The sequence below is a fragment of the Phycodurus eques genome, chromosome 20 (genome assembly GCF_024500275.1).
Source record: "Phycodurus eques isolate BA_2022a chromosome 20, UOR_Pequ_1.1, whole genome shotgun sequence".
NCBI classification, from domain to species: Eukaryota; Metazoa; Chordata; class Actinopteri; order Syngnathiformes; family Syngnathidae; genus Phycodurus; species Phycodurus eques.
The window spans coordinates 12,282,890-12,310,614 of record NC_084544.1 but is presented as its reverse complement, the minus strand read 5'-3'; the positions used below and the strand labels follow the sequence as shown (position 1 = coordinate 12,310,614).

At 40.8% G+C, this 27,725-nt stretch overlaps 1 protein-coding gene across 2 annotated transcripts in view; it reads right to left on the bottom strand.

The window, feature by feature from the left end:
* Positions 1-2,113: 2,113 nt before the first annotated feature.
* samd12 (sterile alpha motif domain containing 12) overlaps positions 2,114-27,725 on the bottom strand; it is a 91,548-nt gene continuing 65,936 nt past the window's right edge. For both annotated transcript variants that reach the window (XM_061665312.1, XM_061665314.1), the window contains one exon: positions 2,114-7,310. In XM_061665312.1, coding sequence (XP_061521296.1) covers positions 7,279-7,310 — 32 coding nt within the window. In that variant the 3' untranslated portion in view covers positions 2,114-7,278. The remainder of the gene's footprint in view (positions 7,311-27,725) is intronic.

The following is a 27,725-nucleotide window of genomic DNA, read 5'->3' as shown; positions in this document are numbered from 1 at the left end:
GATGCCAACTGGAAAGTGTCTGGGTCCCTCACCTCTTACATGAGTGTGCCCCAGTGCACAACGAGTAAATGAAGATTAATTAGCTCATCCCGTTTCTAATATTTTGGTTACCTCATTTAGCTACATGAGTTAAAATAGCACTCAGTATGAAAATGTAAAGTTTACTGTACTTTCACACAACTCAAACTACAAAGAAAATAATAAACACATTGTTAAATTAATAACTCTCTGAGCATATCAATCAATAATGAGAATTGTTATTGTTTTAACAGCATGCATAAACTTAATCCCTGACTGTCATGGATCATCATTTTCATTCAGAATAACTAATCTTTCTCGTTATTTTGTTTCCCGGTTGTTTTAAAAGGTCTCCACAGACATTTGACTATGTTAGAACAACATCACCGTATCATTTAAAGGTCCCATATTTTGGCTATTTATGGTAGACCTTCACAGAGTGACTCTCTAACATGGACTTAGTATAAAAGTGTCAATTTCATTATTAAAAACAAACAAACAAACAAAAAACACCTTAGTTTTGTTATACGAGTGTCCAGAAAAGGCCCCTCTGACAGCTACTTCTGTTTGACCCAGTTTTGAATCTGCTTTGTCCATATTTGGCTAAGACCACCCCTTTTCCTCTGATTGGATGCTTCCGTGTAGAAGACCCTCTTGTGAGAGCACACGTTTGTTATGTTGACAGCACTGGCTTGGGAGCAGAGAGGAAGGCGGAGATCTTCGTTAGTGACGTAGATAAGATTGGAAAATTCGAATGACCTGCTTTCAGGCCTCTCAACATAAAAATGCCTGGAACTCTGGAATGCGTAGATAATTTAATTCATATTTCACATGGTTACTTTACTACCATAGAGACAATATTACATCCCAACTACTAGAAAAAGTTTGTTTGGGAAAATACGGGACCTTTCAATTATATCCTGTAGCCTGTCTACTTCGCTATTTCAATCATCACGCTAGCTTGGTAGATATCCAGTGTGTTAGTCATGTCGATATACACTAGTTTAAAACAAAGTCAAATAGTTCTATTCTATCCTGGGTATTGATTCCAGTATTAGGCTGGTATTGGACTATGGATAGTTCAATCTTCTAGCCACCATTTCTCAATTGTGTTTTAGCTCCACTTGGGAACGACAATGACCAGAAATACAACTAAAAGAAGAAGTAAAATACAATAAAAACATTTAACCACGTATTTCATAGCTCTGGATTTGTTTTTTTTCAATTACATTTTAATTCTTAATTTTCTTAAAATTTTATATAATTCTTGGTTTGGCCAATCTACGGTACGCACACTGTGCATTGACCAGTTGATTGAAAGGCGCTCTATAAACCTGCAGTATTTCCCTAACTTCATCAGCCCATGGCACCCATTTTACATAAACAAATCTCAACTATGAATGCTAAAATAATGATCTCATCTCACTGTACTCATAAATTGACAATTTGTTAATATATATATTGTAAGCCATGTCACAGTCTGTTGTAGAGGATGGCAACATGTGGATACACAGGTTTATTGTACCTGCAGTGTTCTGCCTGTCACTGGTAAAGGTAGATGAGTAGTTATATTTGTAACTTGTAAATAATACATATCAGACAGTCAGACATTAAGTGGAAATGCATTATTTACTCCAACAACTCTGATTCGCACGACACACAAGTGTACCACAACACATTGGTGGGGAATCACTGGTTTATTACATTTGATAGATATGAAATGACTTTTGAAATGTGAACCGCTTTCTTTGTTATGCTTTCAAAAAGTGAATTCCGGTGGAAATTATGGGGTTTGTGTGGCAGTGTTATACCCTTTTTCTGGTCGGCATTTTATATTTAATGCAGAGCACTTTTTCAATTCATGAAATTAAGAAAAATAAACCTGTCCGAGAAATCATGTTGATATACATCCCCGTGTCTACTAGATTGATTTGATTTCAGTTGTTAAGTTTTGTTACTCACAATTACAGTTCAGTCAGCTGCAGTGGTCATTTTCCAGCTATGTAGCTAAGTGGTTTAAAGCAAGGGAAACAAACTAAAAAATAGCACTAATAAACAGAGCCCATGTTTACAAGAAGATAGTCAGAATCGGAATCAGAATCATCTTTATTTTTCCAAGTATGTCCAAAAAACACACAAGAAATTTGTCTCCGGTAGTTGGAACTACTCTAGTACGACAACAGACAGTCAATTGACAGAACACCTTTGACACATAAAGACATTGAGAAAAACAGTCGCTGAGCAATAAAAGGTTGCTAGTAATCTGGTAATACCGGTACAATTTTCTTTTTTTGACAATTGTGCAAAAAGATGCAGTTACAATAATTACATTAGTTATCTTTATGCACCTTAAAAATAGCAGATCAAATAGTTTGATTTGCTTGTCCTCTTAGATCGTTTGCATATGCAATTGTTTATACATGACTATGATAACTCTTTTTTTATCCATTCTGCAATAAGGTTGATAAAAGCACAAAATAAAAAACACATTGAGAAGCCATCATTCAATCTGCATGTCGTTCAGCTGTACGGTCACGGGTTGTGGTCGTTGTTGTGATGCCATGAGAAATTACTGTGTTTGTGTGCCTATGTGTATGTACATATATCTATTTCCTTGTTGTTGTTACTGTTGTACTACGGATGTGTTGATTGTAAAATTGAATTTCTCTTCTGAGACTAAAAAGTCATCTGAATCTGAATTTGAACCTTTTGCCGCCTCAGTGTCCATGCGCACTGTCACTCTTGTGTATTCTGAGTGTGCGTTGCATGAGTTATCGTTTCCATGCAACAGTGTTGTGCAAGGTTGAGTGTGGCGGCTCTCCCTTGTGTAACACTACTATTAGCACTCATGCCAAACACCTCTCAGGTGCTGCGACACCGTGGGCTTAGCCAGTTTGCGCCAGTTGTCAGCAGTTTCCAGATCACGAAGCTGATGAGCTATCAGAGCCAAATCCACATTGCAAAGTTCCCGTCCTGCCAATTCTTTGCACTTTGAACAATGCACACGCTGGAGAGTCACTGTTACTAATCAATATTTTACTGGCAGCAACCCTGCGTCATTTCAGTGCTTCAGTCCAGGATACGGATGAGTAAAACATGAAAATTAATTCTGCGTCTGTTGTAGTCCAAGCACACTGTATGGCTTGACTGTTATGCTGAACATCAAAAATGGCGGCAGAAAATTGACATAGTGGTTCCCACGTCTGCATCACAGTTCTGTGTTTCGGGATCGCACCTCGGCTCCGGCTATCCTGTGTGGATGGTTTGCATGATCTCTTTGTGCTCGCGTAGATTTTCTCAGGGTACTCAAGCTTCCTCTCCACTCTAAATTGTCCGTAGGTGTGGATGCGAGAATGAATGGTTGTTGGATTGGCGAGTGAACCATCATCCTAATGAGAACAAACACTATGGAAAAATGGATAGAGGACTGTAAAATGCCACTCAGGCCCCCCTCAAAAAATGGGATTGGCACCAGACTTCGTGGAGCTCAGCTTCCTTATCAGGTACATCTTCGGGTGGCACTTCCTCAGGATCACCTCTGCATACATTTTAGAGTGCATCGCTTGCAGGAACATGACAGACTTAAGTCGATGGGAACATGTGCACATGGGACAAAATGACCCACATATAATACATAATATGCCCCCTCTAACGTTTCGTCTTGTCATCGAGATATTTCCTTTAATAAAAGTCAAAAAATGATTTTGTCCTGTTAATTAAAGGATGTTTTGATGTATTTGTTGAATGGTAGCATCATTATCAGTTAGTATAGAGCCAGACTCCAGCAAGCGGTCCTTTGCATGTATGAAACCACATTTCCTTTAATGGAAAATGCAACTTCAATGCAAACAAGTTTCAACATGATCCTATTTCAAATCAAACAATGTCAGAATACCAAATGTAATAAAATTGTCAGCCCTCTCCTTCCTCATGCTGCATTGACAAAAAAAACCGACATCTCTGTCCAACCATGAAATAGCGTGTGAATATTCTAATTCATCCAGGTCATTTCATTCTCAGGGTATTGAATCGATCACAACTGAACTATTCTTGTTGTCTTCGAAGACAGTTTCACCTCTCATCCGAACAGGCTTCATCAGCTCTAGCCTGAGTGTTGGTGTAGAAACTCAACTATTTATCCCCTAAGTTAGAGGCACGCCTCAACCACGAATGTTATCACTCTTTTTGGTATGCAAAACGACAGTGCAGGAAAGAGCTGTCCTATCCAACTTATGTGCAGGAACTGATGAAGCCTGCTCAGATGAGGGAAATGTTTTCTAAGACCACCCGAACAACCATGAAATAGCCACTTGTGTTTTAGCCTAAACAAATCCATCCACTGCTGTGTGACAGAAACACACGCACGCATACCTTGAGGCTTTCGTAATCCTCGAGGACTGTATGTCCTGGAGGCCTGATCAATACTATTCAATCAGCGAGCAGGTCTTTGCTGTTTTAGTCTGCTGCTGCTATATCCCAACAATGAATGACCGGACACAGAGGAACCTGTCCACAAATGGAATCCCATTACAATGCAATTGCTCTCATGGGCTGCAATTTCCCCCCCCCCCACTTTTCAACCATAGCCCTTTTTTCGATTGACAGCTCTGAGAGAGAGGAGGAAATGTTAACTATACACATAGGCTTTGTTGGCTGTCATATTCATATATATATATATATATATATATATATACACGCGCACACACACACACACACACACACATCATTCCAGTACATCAATATTTGCTCTTTAGAGGTTGTTACACTGTTTGCTACATATAATGAATGTACACTCACGCACAGAGAAGACACAGCTGACTGGTTTCATGACAGGCGTGTGCTTTTAGGGTTAGTAACGATAAATAATCTTAACAGTGAGTGGCCATCATGATGTAACAGATGTAACAAAGATTCTCTTCATATAAATATGACAGACATTTCAATGACAGACACAGCTGTCACAGCTTGTTTCCCATCCTTGCTATTTTCAATATAGCTTACCTAAAAATAGTTTGGAGAGAGAAGATGACAAAACAATAAATAAAGCAGTGTCATACAGAGAAGTGTCAAGAAAAAAAAGGGATATCTGTGATGTTGTTGCCTTGCTCGCTCCTCGTTAACGGCAAAGATTTTTAAGTCGGAGCGTCCCTCAGTTCGGTTTAAGTCATAACTTGTTGTTAGTTGCCAGAGTTGTTTACCCACTTGGACAAGGATTTTGGGGACACCTCGGGAGTTTCCTTCTCATGGTCCGTGCTGCTTCCCCCCCCCCACGTTTCTGTTTCATCTACTTCATGTTTCTTTTCACAATGACAAGTGTTCATCTTAAACGTCCCTACTGATTTGTTTTGTTCTGTGTCTATTTTCCCACTAAGGGTAGATTTAGACAACAACAACACGGTATGGGGGGAAGAATGCTTATTTTTTATGTTTTTTAAACTTTTCACGTTAAGATGACAGCGTTGTTGTCGCTATCCCTATTGGCTGAAAACGATATAATATGCATGGCAGACCTGTGGGAATGTCATTTTGTGAAAGAACACTACATAGGGTATAAAGTATGCACAACAACAGCGCATATGACTAAAAAAATTGCACGTATGTACCACATTTCCAATAATTGTTGCCCTGTACAGTATCTAATAGACACCATGTCTCAATTAGTTGCTGTGTGCATATTACCTTGAAACAAAGAGATGACAATACTGTATCTTTGTCCATTACATGTCTATAAGGAGTCTTGAAATGGAAAGTAGTTTTATTTTTACTTCATTTTAGTTTTATTATAGTGTGTGTCATGTACTGCCCTGGAGTACCGTTTTGGAGCCTAGATGGCGCTTTGCGCCCTCTCGTCCTCTCTCTCCCCTCACCTCTGTTTCAGCTTCTCCTCAAGCCACGCACCTGTCTTCAATCAACTCTCATCGCCACCTACATTTATGCCTGCCTGTTCCCGGAAATCCTCGCCAAAGTATTGCAGCCTCTCCTAGCGGTACCACGGCCCACCGTACTCATGTAAGCTACTCAACTCCTCGTTCTCCTGTGAACTCTTGTGTCTCCTCGTTCTCAGTGTTCCTGACCCACGTCATTCCTGCCAGCCCCCTGTTCTGTCCACTGCCTGCCACCTGTCAAGGCCGCCGCCTGTCAACACATCCAGGACCACCTCCATAACCTTTGCTCAATAAACTGTTCATCATTTTACATCAGCCTCTGCCTGCTCTTGGGTTCAGTGGTTAACATCTCTTCATTTACTTTTATGGCAGTTAGGCATATTATTTGTTGCAAATTACAATGTTACGTAAAATATTTTCTGTACACTTAGTAACATGGTTATGATGGAAACAGTTTCAGTTTGGAACAAATGATTGCACTTTACAATATATGTTATGGAAAAATGGTTTTGAACTTATAGCAACTTGGAAGTCAACCAGCATCATGGAGTGCCTTTTTTGAATTTTTTTTTTTTTTTTTAAGAATGGTCTCCATCTTTGAGTTCAGAAAATGAAGACCGCACGATGGACATCAGGCATTGTCAAACATTGTTTACATGACAGCATCTACTCGATGTGCAGATAGAGGGACAATGGAGAGTGCACGACACACGGACAAGGTTGTGTAAAGTTTCTCTCTCTTTTGTGGTTATTAGGAAACAATGTGAGGAATAATTGAAGATTTATGTACAGTAATTGTCTTGCCATTGCACAAAAGTCCTAAATTGGATTAGGACCACCATCCCATGAGGGACCATAAACCTTCAAGTGCTACAGTGAAGTGTGAGTGAGAGTTTTAAGGAGTGGCTCAAAGGTGTTACTGTAAGGGTAAAATAGCCTTTTTGGATGAGTTATAGCCAGCCACAATACATAAAGTACCATGTTATTATAGGGGATGCAACACTGCAGAAAACATCTGTCTTTTAATGATTTCTCATTGTTTTGCAGACAATGTTGGGGACAAGGAATTTCAGGTGATTTCTTAAAACTGCCTGGCAATGTAATGATTTGAGATTTGATTTATGTAATGGAAACCTTTGGTCAGATTGCAGAATTCTGGCAGGATTGTTTGGACTGCGAAGAAAAATCAGTTTGGTACTTGTGGGAGGATTTTCAGGAGTGGCTTGCATTCTTCATGGGATTGTTTCCAATCTTCCCACAGATGAGATGACATGGAAAGCTGTACGAAGTCTGGGAAGAGGACCGGGGATCAGATACTGGTGGTCTGGTTGTAGGCTATCAAGGTGGTGGTCACTTCTGTGACGGCTCCATCGGCTTATGGTGAAGATGGGGCGCATTCCAGGGAGCCTGCAGAAAGAAAAACACTGAAGTAAGAAAAGGCTATTGCTGAAACTGTGGGAAATGGCAAGAAAAACATGTTGAGAACAAAGAAGTGGTGACGACTGTCACAGCAAAGTGGGGGGAGTCAAAGTGAAACTGAGAAAAGTGACGTACTGTAGATGAGAGAGGAAATTTGGAAAAAGGCAATAAAAGAAGAGACTTGAGATAACAAGCATGGGGAGACTTAGGCATGAAAATGGATCACGAGGCTGGAATTAGAAAACTAGAAGAGAGAGCGGAGAGATAAGAGAAACGGGATAAAAGAAAGAAAGAGTGAATAGAAAGCAAGCGGATGCCATTAGAAAATAGCACATAGCAAATCAATGCGGCGAGCATCTTTGAGGTTCCGGGCGCCGCAAAGAGAGCAGCAGTGTTTCCATGAAAACAAATACACAAGCGTGTGTGTTTCAAATGTAAAGTCGGGTGCATGAGTGGATGAGATGCCAGGTTTATTGCAGAGCATGTGTGCTGATGTTTGAGCATTTATATCCCGGTGTATGTCTACGTGCACGAAGGAACGTGTGTGTAAAAAGAGGTTTCGTGTTGCTTTGTCCTTGGATGATTGTATTGTTTTTCAAAGTTGTCATCAAAGATTTAGTCAGCTGCAAAATCTAATGCTAATCTAATGTAAAGACGGGTGGATGAGTGGAACAAATGAAGCAGACAGAGATAAATGACATAAAACTCAGCGCATGCTATGACCCCAAAAAGATGCATGCCAGCCATTCTCTGAACAATAGCATCTAAAGTGTGTGCTGCAAGATCAGCGCAAGGATACAAGTAAGTGATGACAACACCCTCGAGAAGTTGGGCCTGAAACCATGGAAAACTCTGGCAACCAGTCCAGGGCCAACCGCTGCTCTTGCCTCATGAGGACAAGTGCGAAAGACAACCGATTGATGGATTATCATATTGGGTTGCACAAAACGTTTTCTTTGGTATATTCTTACACCGTGCGCCAACTCGTATTTCTGTTTGAAGACCTTCCTGCACAATTTGACAGGACACCCTTTGTGCTTCAACCTTAATAATAGCACCCCACCACCACCACAATCCGTGTCATAATCCAAACTATGGCAACACCACTTGGACAAACTACATTTTCAATGAAGGTGAGATTTCTTGGAGGTTGCTGTTCTACATGAAAAAAGTTACACTAGACCACCACACAATTTAAGAGTTAAGCCACACCCTGAATGAACAACATTGGTATTTATCAAATGTTTTTTTTTTTTTTTCTTTGTTCATGCTTCTGTAATGGTTAATACACCAGTATGAAGAAACTAGCTAAAATGATATTAAATCCTGAACTCGAATTTTGTATTGCCAAATTAAAATTCTACTTGCCATCCTGAACAGAAGAATTAATTTTAGTGGTTGAATGTTGTGCTTGATTTTTTTTCCCCTGAGTTCTCAGTCCAGTGGGTTAGCGCAAATTTAGCCAGTTTGAAATTCCTCATGGGGGTGGGCTAATAAATTCTTGAAGCACTATATATTATGATCTCTCTATGTGTATTTTCTGCCCATCTAAAAAGTAAAAAAGGAAAAAGTCGAAAAGGGGCACTGGAGAACTGCCTGGGGCTTTTCTTGTCTTCATCTTCATTTCAAAGAATGTTTGCTTTGTCAGCTACAGAGTGACGAGGCCACACATTTACACCGTTCTCCAAACAGTAAGTAGTGTGATCCGAATCTTAATTTTGCAGGTTGTTTGCATTCCCACATACGCGTACACACATTACTCTCAGCGGTGAACAAGAACAAGCGATATTTCTTATCAATAATGTCAGCTTCACGATGTGTCTCTGAGTTACCACTAAGCACACACATCTCCATCGCTCCCTTCTCCTCGCTCTGCATCTTAATATCAAGGATATCTTGCAATGTAGGTATACCGACGAATGCAATGATATATTATGAGAGGTTATTGCAGCTGCAAAATGTAAAATCAATACAAGTTGACGTTTTCACAACCGCACTGTAAAAAAAAGAGGAGCACATAATCTTTTAGCTTTTATTACGCCAAAGTGTAAATTACTCTGTTGTTGTATATTACAATTATTTAACATGACTATAATCTGCTGAATTAATTGGAACAGACCAACGTATAAATACTTTACTGACGGTCTTCCCTGAATCTAAAACCTGCGGGTGAGCTTCAGCAGATGAGAGCGAATATAAGACGAGGAACACAATTTAAATATCGACTTATGTGCTCTATCTGATGTTAAATTAGCCAATAGCGGACCCTGCTTAGCACACAATATCTACAGTGTACATACAAGTCTGCCGAGTGTCATCAAAGTTAATGCTGAGTACAACATTTGTTTTGTTTTCTCGCTTTCTCTCGCACGCACGCAGACTTATCATCCATCCGTTCTCCGTGCCACTTATCCTCACTAGGGTCGCGGGCGTGCTGGAGCCTATCCCAGCTATCTTGGGGCGAGAGGCGGGGTACACCCTGAACTGGTCGCCAGCCAATCCAGATTTATCATATTTAAGAAAAAAACAACTCACCATGCCCAGCTTCCAAATGCCAGCACAGATATAGTTGCTCCGATTCTGTCTATCCATCACGCAAGATACTGTTTGCTGGGTCCACATGCTTTACTTTGTGTTTACCCAAACATTGTATGGCTGCCTATCTATAAATATATATGTACTTGTATCTTGGAAGGTTACATAGATAAAGTTGAGAGCATAAATTTGTAGGTTTTAGAAGAATGAAGTTATAATAAAAAAATACAGTGAGTTTCTCAGGTGAACCCACAGTAAGATCAACTTGATTTTACAAAATAAAGTTGTAGTACAAGAAAAGAAAAAGCGACGTAATCATTGTAATAACTAACTAGTCAGAAAAGAGTATTAAGTAGAGACAAAGATTAACCGAGTACAAAGTTAGAATTTTGCAAGCACAGCCAGCAGACTGTAGCATAGACTGTATATAATATCGTAAATTACATTTTAGACTCATGAGGCGCAACACAGGCTTTGAGTAGAAAATTGTTCAATAACAAAAACAAAAAACGGGTTCAGACAGGAATTAGCTTAGTTTAATACCGCTATGTCTAATCACAAAAATGGCAGACACACAGTTTTGATAAGCTGCCATTAAAAAGATATGAGGTGTATAGGCCAGGTTCATATTTGTTCCATGAAATAATGGAAAATATATACATTACAAAGGTTTGAGTGAATATATAAATATATGCAATCTGATATTTTTGTAAAAAATCTGGATGAATTCTCATGATAATATGCTTAAACATGGAATTTGCAGTCAAAAAAAGTCATATGTTAAAACTGTCTATGACATGACAGTATAATATTAAAATGATCTTTTGAAAAATAATTTCACTCCGGCCCCATGTTATGCTTAACATTTTATATGCATTATTATTTTAAAACTTGTCCCGCCACAGTAGTAACTGTAGAAACAGAAAGCGTAAGCGACTAGTGTGTCGATCCCTTTGTCGTGCACCCTCTGGCCACAGCCTTGCTGTTGGTACACCTAGCAGCCTCATACAGACTTTTTAATTTGCCTGGATTATTTACCTCTGGTTAGCAACAAAAGCTCCAAATCAGAAATTGGACAGCTCTTGAGCCAAAACAAGGGTAAACTTTCTGAAGTGATTGCTACATTCAAATCTTGTTAGCGGTTTGAAAACTGCAAACTCCACGTTTAAGTGAGACTCGGTCTTACATTAAAGACATTTTGGCATCTTTTCAGCCGTGACAACACATCCATATGATGATTCCTCCTCTGCTCCTCATTCCATCACTCCTTAGAGAGAATCTCCTCGCCAGCTTAAACCAGAAAGTGCAAGAAAATAAGTCAAATCTATGCACAACAAGAGCCAGATGTATCGTGGGTCTGGTGTGTATTTTGGTATTTCCATTTCATTTCATGTCAAGTTTCCGTGCTACTTATTTCAGCCACAAAAGCACACACATATAACAGTGTCGCGTCCATATTTTTTCAGCTTTTCGTTGCACAGCAGGGGACTTGCTTGCAGAGCTCAGTACCATTTTTTAACTGTGCCGCACCATTATGCAGTATCGCTCTCCTGACAGTACTGACGTATCCTTTGGGGCTTAACGGAGCCAAAACTGGAACATTGAAAAGATGCCAGGTTTATTGCAGAGCATGTGTGCTGATGTTTGAGCATTTATATCCCGGTGCATGTCTACGTGCACAAAGGAACGTGTGTGTAAAAAGAGGTTTCGTGTTGCTTTGTCCTTGGATGATTGTATTGTTTTTCAAAGCTGTCATCAAAGATTTAGTCAGCTGCAAAATCTAATGCTAATGAAAAAAAATTCTGACTCCAAAACAAGTGCAAAGCAGCAGGGAAGCACCAACAACACTGTGTATAGTAGGGATGGGGCGCTGCTGAGCTCGACTCTGGACTTTGTGAGTTGGTGGGGAGAATACTTCGAAGACCTCCTCAATTCCACCGACACGTCTTCCCATGAGGAAGCAGAGTCTGGGTTCTCTGAGGCGGGCTCTCCTATCTCTGGGGTTGAGGTCAACAAAGTGGTTAAAAAGCTCCTCGGTGGCAAGGCTGGATGAGATTCGCCCGGAGTTCCTAAAGGTTCTGGATGTTGTGGGGCTGTCCTGGTTGACACGCCTCTACAACATTGCGTGGACATCGGGGACAGTGCCTCTGGATTGGCAGACTGGGGTGGTGGTTCCCCTTTTTAAGAAGGGGGACCGGAGGATGTGTTCCAAATACAGGGGGCTCACACTCCTCAGTCTCCCTGGTAAGGTCTATTCAGGGTTGCTGGGTCGGAGGGTCCCTGTACGACCGGAGTCAGAGTTTGGTCCACATATCCGGCAGTAAGTCGGACTCGTTTCTAGTGAGGGTTGGACTCCGCCAAGGCTGCCCTTTGTCACCGATTCTGTTCATAACCTTTATGGACAGAATTTTCTAGGCGCAGCCGAGGTGTAGAGGGAGTCCGGTTTGGTGGCCTCAGTATTGCATCTCTGCTTTTTGCAGATGATGTGGTTCTGTTGTCTTCATCAAGCCGTGATCTCCAACTCTCACTGAAGCGGTTCGAAGCAGAGTGTGAAGCGGCTGGGATGAGAATCAGCACCTCCAAATCTGAGACCATGGTCCTCAGTCGGAAAAGGGTGGCGTGCCCTCTCCAGGTCGGGGATGAGTTCCTGCCCCAAGTGGAGGAGTTCAAGTATCTTGGGGTCTTGTTCACAAGTGAGGGAAGAATGGAACGGGAGATCGACAGGTGGACTGGTGCAGCGTCTGCAGTTATGCGGACTTTGTGGTTAAATGTAACACTTGATTAATTTCTGACTTGTCAGAGAAGCCCAGTGAGAAATTTTAGGTAGGGTGAATTCTATTTTGAATTCCTGTTCAAAATCACAAAACGTCGAGAGCTCAATGAAAAATAAGAGTCCACATTCAAGCAATTCATGATGCTGGAATACATTTGTTAGGCTCTCTAAATGGTCATTAAATGAGGAAAATGCCCATTAAATGAGGACAAAAAAAAGTTAACATTTGCTATTTTTGTTTGCGTGCACCACAATGACCTCATGTTGTGTGCCACTGCCATGTTTCCCCTCCAGGATTCCTTTAAAGGTCTGTTATTGTTTATCACAAGAGTCAGTATAGTCCCCAAAGAGGGCTCAGGGATAAGCAATATACTAGGAAACCAAAACAGAGGCTTTTACCATATGAAAGGCAAATGGAGAAAAGAGGGAGGGAATTGAAAAGGGGATGAGAAATAAAAGATGGCGATGTGGAATGAGGATAGCGTGTCTCCTAAAAGACAGGGAAAGAGCAGCAAGCATGGGATGAGGGAAAGAGAGTGGAGTAGAGGAGAGCGATTCATATAACGAAATAGCTGTATGCCCCAAGTGGCTTCTGTCTTGTTGTCTTTTTACAGCTCCAGCTCTCAGGATTACCGCATTTACACTTCTGCTTAAAAATAGCTCCAGTGATAATTTATTTAGCTTGAGTACGCCATCCGCTATTGTGTTCCCTGAGAATACAGATACATACATATACAGATTTTGCCCCCAAATCTGATTCTTGTGCTCTGAATAGCTGTTCTTTGAGTTTTGATATTCTTAAAGTTGGATTCTCCTTGTCTCCCAATCTGAAAACACACTGTTTACCACTGCATCCCGATGTACTCCTTCGACATGTAGTCTTTACAACTAATTGCAACAGCAACCATTCCTATCCACGCCAAATACATTACTTTGCTTAAAGGGAGTCATTAGTAGAGGTCCAACAAAATTTATTGAGAACCTGCTGTAATGTACGAGTATTGTACTGTATTTTGTATTAATCCATATACTTTGGAGGTTGTTCAAAAAAGCTTTTTAATTAAAAAATCTAATGAAAATAATGAATGTATTAAAAAAGGTCAAAACCAAGATTTTTTTTGCAGTAAAAACGTTTTTAAAATGAAGCTTGTGTTGGTGTCGCTGGATGCATGAATTATTACCGAAATATAAAATTTTGCATATGAAGTGATTTTGAGTACTCAGTGCATCATGTTTGCATCACAGGAATTCAAAGTTCAACGCTGTATTGGATTGTAGTTAAGTATAGTGACCGAATCAATGAGCGTTCATGTATTTACTTTAGTAAACACGCATGGCAACAACTTAGACATTGCCAAGTTATTTTACATTACTACAGCTGGTGCTCCAACAAAAGATTGCAGAAAAGTGGAGCAATCTGATAACTAGGTACACTTATACAATGTGTACCGTATGGAACTGGACCAAACTGTACCGTGGGTTAGAAATGGTCTACAGATCCTACAATGTCCTAGAAACAGTCCTCTGAGATTTAAATCCATATTGACTGCCACACACATTGCATATTTGTCATGATGCAAACCTCCTGTTCCACCACATTTCAAAAGTCACACTATCAGATGGAAATTTGTTTACCGTATGAGCACAGTGAACGCCTATTCAACAAACCAGTTTTGGATTGCATCTCCATCATATGATAGTATACAGTGGTCCTAAAGGCCGTGGAGGTGTCTGGCATGTGCGACGTGTGACCGCACAGGGCGACAGTTCACCCCCCCCACCCGCCAAAGAAAACGTTTTTTTCCACCCTTTGTGGAGGCACCCTCTGTAAGAGTACTACGAGGCACAGTAAGGCAGTCTTAGTATATGTTCATAATGAATGTGAAGCTCAGGGCTCTGTTTTGTTCTAATTATTATTCCTGTTGTTTCCATATCTACCACATTGTGAAAATGAACAAGGTGCTCACTGAACAGAATACTAACCTTTGTCATTATACAAACAAAATAAAAGCAAAACACATAAAAACACACACCCACACACACGTGCACACACATGCACACACATACACAGACACTACTACTACTATTATTAAGGTACAACAAACCACAACAATAAACACATAATTCCCAACACTGTTTATCAAAACGCTGCTAGGCATGCTGGGGAGTGCAGCTCCTGCTATAACATTAGAGAGGTTATCTCAGTATGCTGAGCGGCTTTTGTAAGTAGTTGAAGTTAATTACGTTTTATCGTTAATGTTCGTTGTTGTTTGTGTTTCCTAGTAGTAATAGTAGTTGTCTGCGTGTTGTATGCATTTCTTGTTGTACCCCAAGTTAAGTTAGTACTCTGTTTAGTGAGGACACTGTTCATTTCTGTGTATTAAGCTCTTTGCGCACTTGCTGATTTCTGCTGCATGTTCAATAAACCAGCTGAGATTCCAAGCAAAACTGGAATATATTCACTCACTCCACGACTTATTTACTAATGCAACTAATTCCTATTAGGGTGGTGCAACACATCTTAAAACTCCCGACCAGGCCAGTATCATGTATTGGAAATATGATTAATCATCTAGCAATTAAATTATCAGTTCAATTATCTTCATGAAAGAAAGTTATGCCGGAAATATGACAGTTGTATTATCTTTAATTTGTGCAATGTAACATTGGTTTTCTTGTTGTTTGACTCCTTGAATTTAATTGTTTTGTTGTTGTTGCAGTATTGTAATTTCTTTATAGTTCTATGTATTTTGAAGAAAATATTAGGTCCACTCCAGTGTGTTTTTCATCAGTTAATGTGTTAGTCTTGGTAGTCTTGATCTAGGTGAATAGCGTTACAGCAACACTTCTGTTTCAAGGACAAGATTTTAAGTCAATGTAAGATTCTCAAATAGGGGAAAACGAATCTGTTACCATTTTGGCCTTGGGATACATCTGTCGAGTGTCTTTTGAGTATACTTGAAGGACAAAACATTGAACAGGGCATGTTCAAAGTTGATCGCACTTTAACATAAGCTATGCGAGGCCTTCAAAGAGCCAAGACAAAAAGGCTTGGCTACTGGTTTGAAGAAGAAGAGCTTCAGTAGCTGAGGTTAAAAGGGGGTCATCAGTCTTTGTAGCATGACAAATCAAATTTTCCGAAGAAATGTGATGACTCGACATTGGGGAGGGCTGCAGAGATGGAGATGGTGGGAGCAGAGAAAGAAATAGGGCTCCAAACAAGGAAGTGCCTGAGACTAGTTCCATCTCCTCTTTTCAGTTTTCAGACCATCTTTTGTTTCCCTTTCTGCGGCTTTCAGAGTTCCAAATGCCGCTCATGACCTCACATGGCGCCATGGCTCAGAAACTCCATCAACTATTATTTCTCTTTGTTACAGTCATAATGGGATTGAATTGTTCCCTCTGACATTTCTGCTCTACTGCGGACAGTGAGCCTTTCTATGGTAGAAAGGAGGCACTGCGTGTTATTTTTTTCGTTCACACTTTCAAATTATTCATTAGGCAGGAGTAGTCTATGTGATGGTAATTGATTTATGAATCCTTCCTAAATTATCTATGCTCAGGAGAAGGTAGTCTTCACACAGTGGAGCAGAGTTCCTTCTAATAGCTTTTAGGATCAGTACAGCGGATAGGAATGATGATTAAATTCAACCTGGAACCAGAACAAATTACCCCTTTTTCTGATGGCTCTGCAGGTTTAAGGCTCGTTAGATTGATTTCATATACATACAGAGCTTAAACTTGACTTTGGTTCCTGTGCTTGCAGTTGTGTTGAAAAGGTGAAAGTACTATTCAAAAGTCCATTACATTCATTGGAAATGTACACAAGCAGAAGTCTTGGGACAGTTTTATTAAAGCCAGAAAAGCCCACAGTGGAATTGAAATAACTTGAAACTGATGAGACTGGAATTTGAAATATGCGTATTCACAAAGCTTCTGGGAGAACGTCCTTTGGACAGATGAAAGCTGAGAAAAAGATGAGCTTTTTGGTAAGTTTCATTTTGTCTATGCTTACATATGCAAAAATGAAGCATACAAACAAAAGAACAGTGCAACTACTGGGAAACAGGGAGGAGGCTTGTTTATGTTATGGGGCTGTTTTGATGCACCTTACACAGGGTTTCTTGAATCTGAGCATGGTACAATTATATCTCAAGACTATTAAGGCATTCTGGGGTGAAATGTGCTGCCCAGTAACAGAAAGCTCAGTCTCAGTCGCAGGTCATGGGTCTTCCAACAGTATAATGACTCAAAAACACCAGAGAATGGCTAAGAACAAAACATTTTACTCTTCTGAAATGGCCTTCAATAAAAATCCTTTTAAACATCTATGGATCTGAAAATGCAGTTTAGAGAAGGCACTCTTCAAACCTGGGACAACTAGATCAGTTTTTGCAGATGAGGAATGCCCCAAAATACCTGACAACCAACTATAAAGTTAAGGGTTCTATCATTTTGATCCAGGCCATTCCCATTAGTTAGCTGGACCACAATTCAAGAAAATGATGGACCACAATGCAAGAGCACCGCCCAATTTTCAGACTGGATAAACATTCTGTATGCCACATTAATTAAGGGCCAACCAGAACAAAAAAACATGCTTGCCACAACAAGGGTTGCGATGAGAACTGAGAATACGCATCAAAGGACTGCCATCACAGATCAAATACAATGGAATGTCTGTGACAAAAACAAAGAACTGATTAAGTGTGCTCTTATGATATTACTCTAGTTAGTAACATGCAGAGGTCAGACAATGAATAGCTTTGAGGTCGCATGAGGTCTTTGGCTATCACTGCACTGAAGATCATCTTATGCATTAGTGAACAACTCGTGTAAAGCTTGAAGGATCTCTTTAAGGATCTTATTCTTATCTTATTCTTATCTTATACCACTTGTCAATGGTTCACCACTAAAATGCATATATTATTTTCTCAATATTTCATGCAGTAAATAATTCAAAACATGATTAAGCCCTTCCAATTCAAAATGGAAAAATTCTGAGTAAATTATGCAGATAAATTAGGCTCAAGTGAAATCAAGGCTTCCTCCCTGGAACAAAAGTAATCATCATGAAAGGAAAATGTCATTTTCACTCAATTAAAAACTTTTGGAAACACTTTAATTTGTCTTGAGTGTCTCTGGGATTTGGGGAGTTCAAACTAATGTGCTTGTCTGGTAATTAAATAAGAGATCAAGTTGATGATTTGTACCACCGGTGCATATCAAGCTAGTAATACTTTTTGTGTTTGGAAGTGTGACATTTGCGTATTTTCTTGTGCGGGTAAATGCATCTGTGCAAGCATTTCTTAAGACACATTTAAGTGTTACTTCTTAAGGTCTTATGACAAAGATTTCATCTTTTTCTTTGTGACCTAGTGGCAAAAATAAATATATTAATTCAACTGATCGTCCACTGTGCCGCCACCATGTATAGACATTTAAAAACAACTTTTTTTTTTTATAATTATGATAAACAGCTTGATAATTATTTTCATCTTCTTACGCCATCAATCCCTTTCTTTTGGATAGAGGCAATGGTGCTGTGAGGATTACATTTTTGGACTTCTCCAGTGCTTTCACCACTGCCCAGCCTTTGCTACTCAGGGACAAACTGGCACAAATGGGTATTAGTTCACACCAAGCGACAGGATTACTATTTGACAGGCAGATCTCAGAATGTAAGGCCGGAAGACTGCACGTCGGACACTGCAGTTTGTAGCGAGGGAGCACAACAGGGGACTGTGCTTTCTCCTGTCCCATTCACCCTGTACAATTCAGAGCTTTGGTTTTCTTTTTTTTTTTTTTTGCGGACAACACTGCAATCGTGGGTCATATCACGAGTGGACATGAGGAGAACTACAGGACACTGATTAAGGACTTTGTCAAATGACGTGACTCCAACAATCTGCAGCTAAACAACACCAAGACCAGGTAAATCGTGGTAGACTTTAGGTAACCCACACCTCACCTTGAACTGGTTTGCATAAATGGTGACAGTGTGGGATACAGACATACAAATAACTGGGGGTGCAGCTGAATGAAAGGATGAACTGAACACCAAGAAAAGGGATGATTTTTTTGCTGGATAAACTGAGCAGGAAGGCAGGCTCTGTCGTGGTCACAGAGTCGGACATCCTGAGATTTGTGGCAGAGAGGCGAACGCTGAACAATCTTTTGTGCATCGCAAACAAGCCACAGCATCCACTACATTTAGCAACATCTCCAGGCAGAGGATATATCCCTCCACTATATCCATCTATCCATCCATCTTTACAGATATCAAAATAAAATAGCAGAAAATAGTACCTAACCAACAGGCAAATATTCATGTACTGTAAGGTATAACCCTTGAAATAGTTTTCTTAATGCAGTTTTATGTAGTGTACTGTCTAAAAGTGGTGATTCGGTTCCACCCACACACACATTCACAGTAAATCACCCCTAGTGATTGATTGTGGATTCTGTATGTGCTACGTGCCCCAGCTGACACTGTGACGTTAAACGTGCTTTAACCAGCTGGGGGTCTGAATACGTGACGAGGCTATTGCTTTCCCACGGGGATCAAACCTGCCGCTGTTGCCCTTGAGCAAGACACGTCAACCTTAGCACTGTTAAGTATGCATCGTACCAAGCCGACTGGGTGTAAATGTACGTCGTGTTACTGTCAGGGTGTGTAGGTCCCAGTGAGTACATAGGAGGGCACCTGGAGGGGTGAAGGAGCTATGCGATGAATATTAATCACCCTCTGTGTTTGGATTTAGGGTGGGACTCGAGGGATTGGAGTGAAGTATTACCTTGGGGGATATGTCGATGATATACATTCATTAAGTATCAGTACTACCGTGCGTAAGGCTGCAACAGGGCACCATGTCCCTGCATGCCCTCCAGGATGAACACAGCTTTGTGTGTGCATGTGAGGTGAGATTATACAACCACTGGGCTGCAACAGCGTTCAAACTGCACAGTATACAGAACCTTCATGCTGCTTACTCATCCGTGGTAAACATTTTCACCGGCGTCTACCTGTAGTTTCATAATATGTCTGGGTCAACAGACAATGGGAAATCAGGGGGAGGCTAATGGAATCAATTAGTGAACCTGCTTCACTGCCGGAAATTATGAGTGCTGTTTTAAAGGGGCATTAGACATAGAGCTAGGGGACAATGTTTACTGTGTTTAATGTTTACTTTTACTGTAAAAGCTGCATAAGCGTCCATTTTTTGATGTTTTTCAGAGACCTTCATGTATTACTGAAAACCTCAATAAAAAGAGTGTCTTTCATAACCAAGCACATGTAACATTTTCAATAACCAAGTGTTTTTTTTTTAAATAATCAAGCAATTACTGAGAGAGTTTTGCCAAAGAGGGGAAAAAAATACAATATGAAAACTTTAAAAGTGTAAATCTACAAATATGGAAAAGATTACATTGTGCAATGTGCGAAAAGCAACTGGTGTTTAACAGGGAGGAATTAAGACTACATTGCTTGTTCTGTTGTTTTAAAATGGGACAATAATATTGAGAAAAAATACTTCGGTTGTGTCAGTGTTTTCTGGAAAAGTAAAACGTTAAAACTCGGAACAGCAATCATGTAGCTATGACATTGCACAAACCTCAACAAATCTCATGTTTGGTTTTAGTGTTGGTTTTTCTTTGACTTTTTTCCACCATACAAGGGTACCAGTGATGGCAAAAAAGACAACTGTCATGATGACCATAGAACTGTAAAAGATTTCCTGAATGAACATGCCCTGATTAACAGCAATAAGTTATAATAAAGCAATAATAGCAATAATAATAAAATAATTGTTTAGTCAAATGTACTGTATTACCAACTATACCATCGGGGGCAAGTACAAAATAATAATTATTTTTAATCACACACTTGCATTACAGTAAAGAATGATAAAATGTTCAGTACAGTTACTATAATTTTTTTTGTGGTGGCACTACAGGAATCACAGAAGGATGAAATTAACAAGTATCACATGAACATTTTTGAACAGCAGATCAGATCTACAAATGCACCTGTCTTTGGGGATATTATAATAAAACCTCCTTGTGATGGATGGATATGGATTGTATGATGATACAAGGTATAAGTAGGAAGAGGAGGACAAAGATAATGGCCAAGCTCTAGGGAGACAAAAACATCAGGACAAAGGAAGTGTACAGTGATGAGACAGATGTAAGGAACAGAGGTAGGAAGGGCCAAGGGAGAAAGAACAAAGTATTGACAGACCAGTGGGTGGAATACAAAACATTTAAAAGAAGACAATGGACAAACATTTGAGAAACAGCTTGGACTTGGTTGAATATGCCAGATGGTTTGACTAAAAGTGAATACTGCAGAAAAAGTGAAGAGCACAGAAAATCAGGGAATATCTTGAAAGCATACATTTTCTGCATGTTTTCAGGTTTTGGCAGGGTTGGGGTTTAAAATAAACATTGAATTGTTTCCAAATATTTGATTTGGGTTTGCTTGATGCTTACCAGTGGAACCTCAACGATAGAACACCTTAAAGCTTGTGACATTTTGTGTCCGTGCAATATTTTGGGCCAATTATGCCCGAAACGGGCCCATGAAATGAATTTATGTCAGCTAAATGCAAGACTAAGAAACCCCATACATATACATTTAGACACCCATTTCTGTTTGCTTGTGCCTTTTTAAGTAAATCGCTTGTCTAGCTGAGTGAGCACATGAGACTTGAACAAAATCTACTTGACCTTTTCTGGTCCCAAACGCGAGTAAAAACAATTGTGTGCTAAATTCAGCACCATTAAACCAAGGCGTTCCATTGTTCATTACCAGTGGAGGAGAAAATGAATTTGTATTCATGGATCACTGGTTGCAAGGCAAGCAGGTTGTACACAAACCAATCTCCCCACTCAGTCTGACAACCAAACAACCAGCCATCAAACCAAAGGGCCATCATTCCTACACTGCGCTACACGGCCATTGCTGGCAAGCGTATTGTGACTCATGTTTGCCAGCTGGAGACAGTTGACGGACAAATAAGAATTACAGCGCTCGCCTCTTTATCTTCCTGTTGGACTTAATACTGCACTCATGTGATTGATGGCTGAATGCAGGCCTCAGTGTGTATGAGATGAAGCGACAGGAGCTTCGATGCCCAACAAAAAGAGAACAAAAAGGAGAAAGAGGACAAGAGGAATTGAAAAGATAGTGAATAGGCATTGTTCATCTTTGGAGGGATGAGCTGCCATTTGTTCAGGAGAATACTGTTGTCTGCTTCAATACAACATGCATGTTCTTTGGAAGTTCTACAAATTTAAAAGTTAGTGATTTTGCTTTCTGTTGAGTGCAGCTGCATTTGAATAATTATGGCTCACAACTTTGGGGATGACCCAGTTCGTCAGCAGCTCTACTCTCAGCCGCGGAAACCAATGCTAAAATCAGCATTCTGATACTGCGCTGATTTGTTCAGAGGCCTGCCAAGGGTAATAAACACTTGATTGGCCCGATTTACTAAGTTTGCACATTCAAAATTGGGCACAAATGGATGTGGAAGCTGATCTACTGACTGATCTTAACCAGGATTGCGTTTGCAAAACGTACTAAATTAATGCTCAGTTAATTTTCCGCATTGTTGGGAGGAGTATATGCAAATAGACACATTTATCACATGCAAAGTGATTGATCAAACCTAAGATGAATTATTATTATTTCACGTCTTTAAAAAACGCATCTGAAAGGCATTTGCAAATGAGGTGCAAAATGGCGCCAGCACAGGCAAATTGAGAAGCAGCATGGGCAAAGGTTTTCCGTTCATGTAAACATTTTCAAAATCCATCCATCTTCTTCATTTTCAAAATGCCAATAAAATGATCGCGACATATGGTCTATTCAGCAAAACAATTTTAGGGCTTCTGAATGATAAAAGGGCTAATATGTAACCAGCCACAAGAAGGAGTCATGCCATATCGTCAATGACAAAACTCCTTTCAACTCTGCAGTTTCGCACGCCTGAGTCATTTTCAGCCCACTGTGACAACACGTGTGCACGATCTGTTAAGAGTGAGTAACACGCAATTTAGCGCCCGCTATTTGCAATCTGAGTACACTAGGCACTTTGTCTGATTTTTAATTCTGTATTATAAATATTGTGGGTATTTGCACATGATCAGATAAAACATCCATCCATCCATCCATTTTCTGAGCCGCTTCTCCTCACTAGGGTCGCGTGCGTGCTGGAGCCTATCCCAGCTGTCATCGGGCAGGAGGCGGGGTACACCCTGAACTGGTTGCCAGCCAATCGCAGGGCACATACAAACGAACAACCAGTCGCACTCACAGTCACACCTATGGGCAATTTAGAGTTTTTGGGATGTGGGAGGAAACCGGAGTGCCCGGAGAAAACCCACGCAGGCACGGGTAGAACATGCAAACTCCATACAGACGGGGCCGGGGATTGAACCCGGGCCCCTCAGAACTGTGAGGCTGACGCTCTAACCAGTCATCCACTAACCCAGATAAAACAAAAATAACAAAAATAGAATTGTAAAAATGGTATTTGCTCCCCCTTCCAATGAATTCAATTAATGTAATATTTTCTAAAAGGCTTGTCCATCCGTAAATCAATTTTCTATACCCCTTGTCTTCATTTGGGTCATGGGTGTCATGATCCACACAATGGGTAACTGGAGCTGATTCCAGCTAACTTCAGGTGAGAGGCACCTTGAACTGATCACCCGTCAATCCAAAGGCACGTATAGACAAACAGCCCTTGTCATCCTTGTCCTCATGGAGCCTGACTTGGCGCTGCTGTCAGTGGTGCCATTTAAACACATTTAGACACCTCTTTTACTTTTTACTACTAAATTGGGAACAAAAACTAAGATGGTGTTTGTATATTGGTTGGGATTTATTTTGCTATGTAATTTGGTTAAAAAGTGGATTCATATATTTGAAGAAAAAAAAAAACATTTACAATATTTTAGCCCATTTCTACAGGAAAATATCTATCTATCCTTTTTGCTTAGCTGGCTTGGGGGCAAAAATTTTGGTCGACTGGTCTCCAATGAATTGCAGTCACAGAAAATAGTGAGAAGACAATGTGAACCATTGCAAATGTTTGCAGCTTCATTGGGCACCAGTATTACCTTGACATCATCTACCTTAAGTATGCCCCTCGCTGGCTAAGACATCTTGGGTCAGCCCTTCAAATCTGTAGAAGCACTGAAACTAAAAACCAAACAAATTTCACACAATTACATTTTCTGTTTAACCAACCCCCTTCTTTTCCTTTCGGCTTGTTTCTTTAGGGGTCGCCACTGCGCTTCATCCTTTTCCATTTAAGCCTCTCCCCTGCATCCTGCTGTCGAACACCAACGTCTTCCCTCACGACATCCATCGACCTTCTCTTTGGTCTTCCTCTAGCTCTCTTGCCTGGCAGCTCCATCCTCATCATCATTCTACCAATATACTCACTATTTCTCATCTCGACGTGTCCAAACCATCGAAGTCTGCTCTCTCTAACTTTGTCTCCAAAACATCGAAGCTTGGCTGTCCCTCTGATGAGCTCATTTCTAATTTTATCCAACCTGGTCACTCCGAGAGTGAACCTCAACATCTTCATTTCCGCCACCTCTAGCTCTGCTTCCTGTTGTCTCTTCAGTGCCACTGTCTCTAATCCATACGTCATGGCTGGCCTCACCACTGTTTTATAAACTTTTCCCTTCGTCCTAGCAGAGACTCTTCTGTCACATAACACACCTGACACCTTCCTCCACACATTCCTACCTGCTTGGACCCGTTTCTTCACTTCCTGACCACACTCACCATTGCTCTGGACGGTTGACCCCAAGTATTTAAAGTCCTCCACCCTTGCTATCTCTTCTCCCTGCAGCCCCATTCTTCCCCCACCACCTCTCTCATTCATGCACATATATTCTGTCTTAATTCGGCTCATCTTCATTCCTCTGCTTAGCAGTGCATGCCTCCATCTTTCTAACTGTTCCTCCACCTGCTCCCTGCTTTCACTGCAGATCACAATGGCATCTGCAAACATCATGGTCCACAGGGATTCCAGTCTAACCTCATCTGTTAGCCTATCCATCACCACTGCAAACAGGAAGGGGCTCAGGGCTGATCCCTGATGCAGTCCCACCTCCACCTTAAATTCGTCTGTCACACCTACAGCACACCTCACCGCTGTTCTGCGGCTCTCGTACATGTCCTGTATTATTCTAACATACTTCTCTCCCTCTCCAGACTTCCACATGCAGTACCACAGTTCCTCTCTGGGTACTCTGTCATAGGCTCTCTCTTGATCTACAAAGACACAATGTAGCTCCTTCTGACCTTCTCTGTACTTTTCCATCAACTTCCTCAAGGCAAATAATGCATCTGTGGTACTCTTTCTAGGCATGAAACCATACTGTTGCTCGCAAATACTCACTTCTGTCCTGAGTCTAGCCTCCACTACTCTTTCCCAAAACTTAATTGTGTGGCTCATCAACTTTATTCCTCTATAGTTCCCACAGCTCTGCACATCACCCTTGTTCTTAAAAATGGGCACCAGCACACTTTTCTGCCATTCCTATTGAACAACCTGGTCAAAAACTCGACAGCCACCTCTCCTAGATGCTTCAATACCTCCACAGGAATGTTATCAGGACCAACTGCCTTTCCATTTTTCATCCTCTTTAATGCCTTTCTAACTTCCCCCTTACTAATCATTCCCACTTCCTGGTCCACCACACTTGCCTCTTCTACTCTCCCTTCTCTCTCATTTTCCTCATTCATCAACTCCTCGAAGTATTCTTTTCATCTATCTAGCACACTACTGGCACCAGTCAACATATTGCCATCTCTATCCTTAATCACCCTAACCTGCCTGACATCTTTCCCATCTCTATCCCTCTGTTTGGCCAATCCGTATAGATCCTTTTCTCCTTCTTTAGTGTCCAACCTGGGATACATGTCATCACATGCCTCTTGTTTGGCTTTTGCCACCTCTACCTTTGCCCTATGTCGCATCACAATGTATTTCTTTCGCCTCTCCTCGGTCCCCTATCACTACCTTACAGTCGGTAACCTCCTTCAGATTACATCGTCTGCACAAGATGCAATCCACCTGGGTGCTTCTACCTCCGCTCTTGTAGGTCACCCCAAGTTCCTGCCTTTTCTGGAAAAAAGTGTTCACTCCAGCCATTTGCATCCTTATTGCAAAGTCTAACAACATCTGTCCCTCGAAGTTCCTTTCCTGGATGCCGTACTGACCCATCACTTCTTCATCACCCCATTTCCTTCATCAACATGTCCATTACAATCTGCACCAATCACGACTCTCTCTCTGTCTGGGATGCTCAGAACTACTTCGTCTAGCTCCTTCCAGAATTTCTCTTTCACCTCTAGGTCACATCCTACCTGTGGGGCATAGCCACTAATCACATTATACATAACACTCTCAATTTCAAGTTTCAGCCTCATCACTCAATCTGATACTCTTTTCACCTCCAAGACATTCTTAGCCAACTCTTCTTTCAAAATAACCCCGACTCCATTTCTCTTCTCATCTACACTATGGTAAAATTATTTGAACCCTGCCCCTAAAATTCTAGCCTTACTGCCTTTGCATCTGGTCTCCTGGACACACAATATATCAACCTTTCTCCTAATCATCATGTCAACCAACCCCCGAGATTTTCCTGTCATAGTCCCAACATTCAAAGTCCCCACATTCAGTTCTAGGCTCTGTGCTTTCCTCTTCTCTTTCTGCCGAAGAACCCGCTTTCCACCTCCTCTTCTTCTTCTTCGACCCACAGTAGCTGAATTTCCACCGGCGCCCTGCAGGTTGACTGTGCCGGTGGCGGACGTTGTTAACCCGGGCCACGACCGATCCGGTATGGAATTCTTTGGATGAACGCTCATATTTGTTTGGCAAAGTTTTAAGCCAAATGCCTTTCCTGGCGCAACCCTCTGCATTTATCCGTGCTTGGGACCGGCCTACAGTTTGCACTGGCTTGTGCCCCCCATAGGGCTGCATTTATTTAACCAACCCCAAAACACACTTAACTAAACTTCATTTAATATAGAGATCTACTTTACATATATTATGACAATAAGGCTCTCAGCCATAAAACCCATTTCACTTCTCCTTACATTATTTTCCCACTTTAAGCCCTTCACTACTTGACCATTATTGATTGACAAGCGGTACTCCTCACTGAATGTATCCAACATTTTCTCAGGAGTCTACGTATGCAACAAGCATAGTTAAATGCAACTATTGTAACAGCCAAAAGAGTCTTAAGGACCAGCTGTGATAAACATGCCAAAAAATATGCATAAGTATGTCTGAACACTTAAATAAAAACACTTTCAAGGTCATTCATTTTCTTTGTGTCGGTAAGAAGTCTTGAATATCCACACGCAATCACAAACCCTCTGAGCCAACTCTTAATTACAGAAGCAGCCACTTCAGGCAATTTGAAAGCAGCCGTGATAAACTAAGGTGTTTACATCATCAAAAAGCAGCTTTGCTTGCAGGTGAATTGCAGAAATTGCACTGTTCATCACTCGCCAAGAACGGGGAGCGCTGACTCGACTCTACTTCAATTTTAAATACGTTGTCCCATGTAAAAATAGTGAAACAGATTTGCTGTACAAAAACGCAAAGCCATTCCACTCATTATGACATGACATCTATTATATAGTGAGTAAAATGCAAGCCAGACCTGTCTCACTTTTGTATCTTCAGCTTCTCATCACCTGGAAGTCACAACAGGCAGGTTTCATGTTTTTATTGCCAAAAACAACATGCTGCTTCACTACTACTTTATTTAGACGCCTTCTCAAATGAGGAAACAAAAAATTACGTGTAGGTTAAGATGCCTCCATTAGATGGTATATTTTTCCTCTTATCCCTGAAACGTGAGCACTCAGTAATTACAGATTCATTACAGATTCATTGGAATGTACACAGGCACGTAATATGCAGAAAAGCGTCTCTGTTGTTTCCAGGATGAGCCCGGCTTGCCAACCTTTTTCTCCAAATTCTAGAAATGTGCTTAAAACCAGCATAGTAATTTGTTGGTCATGGTAAGAGCAAAGAAGCCAGAAG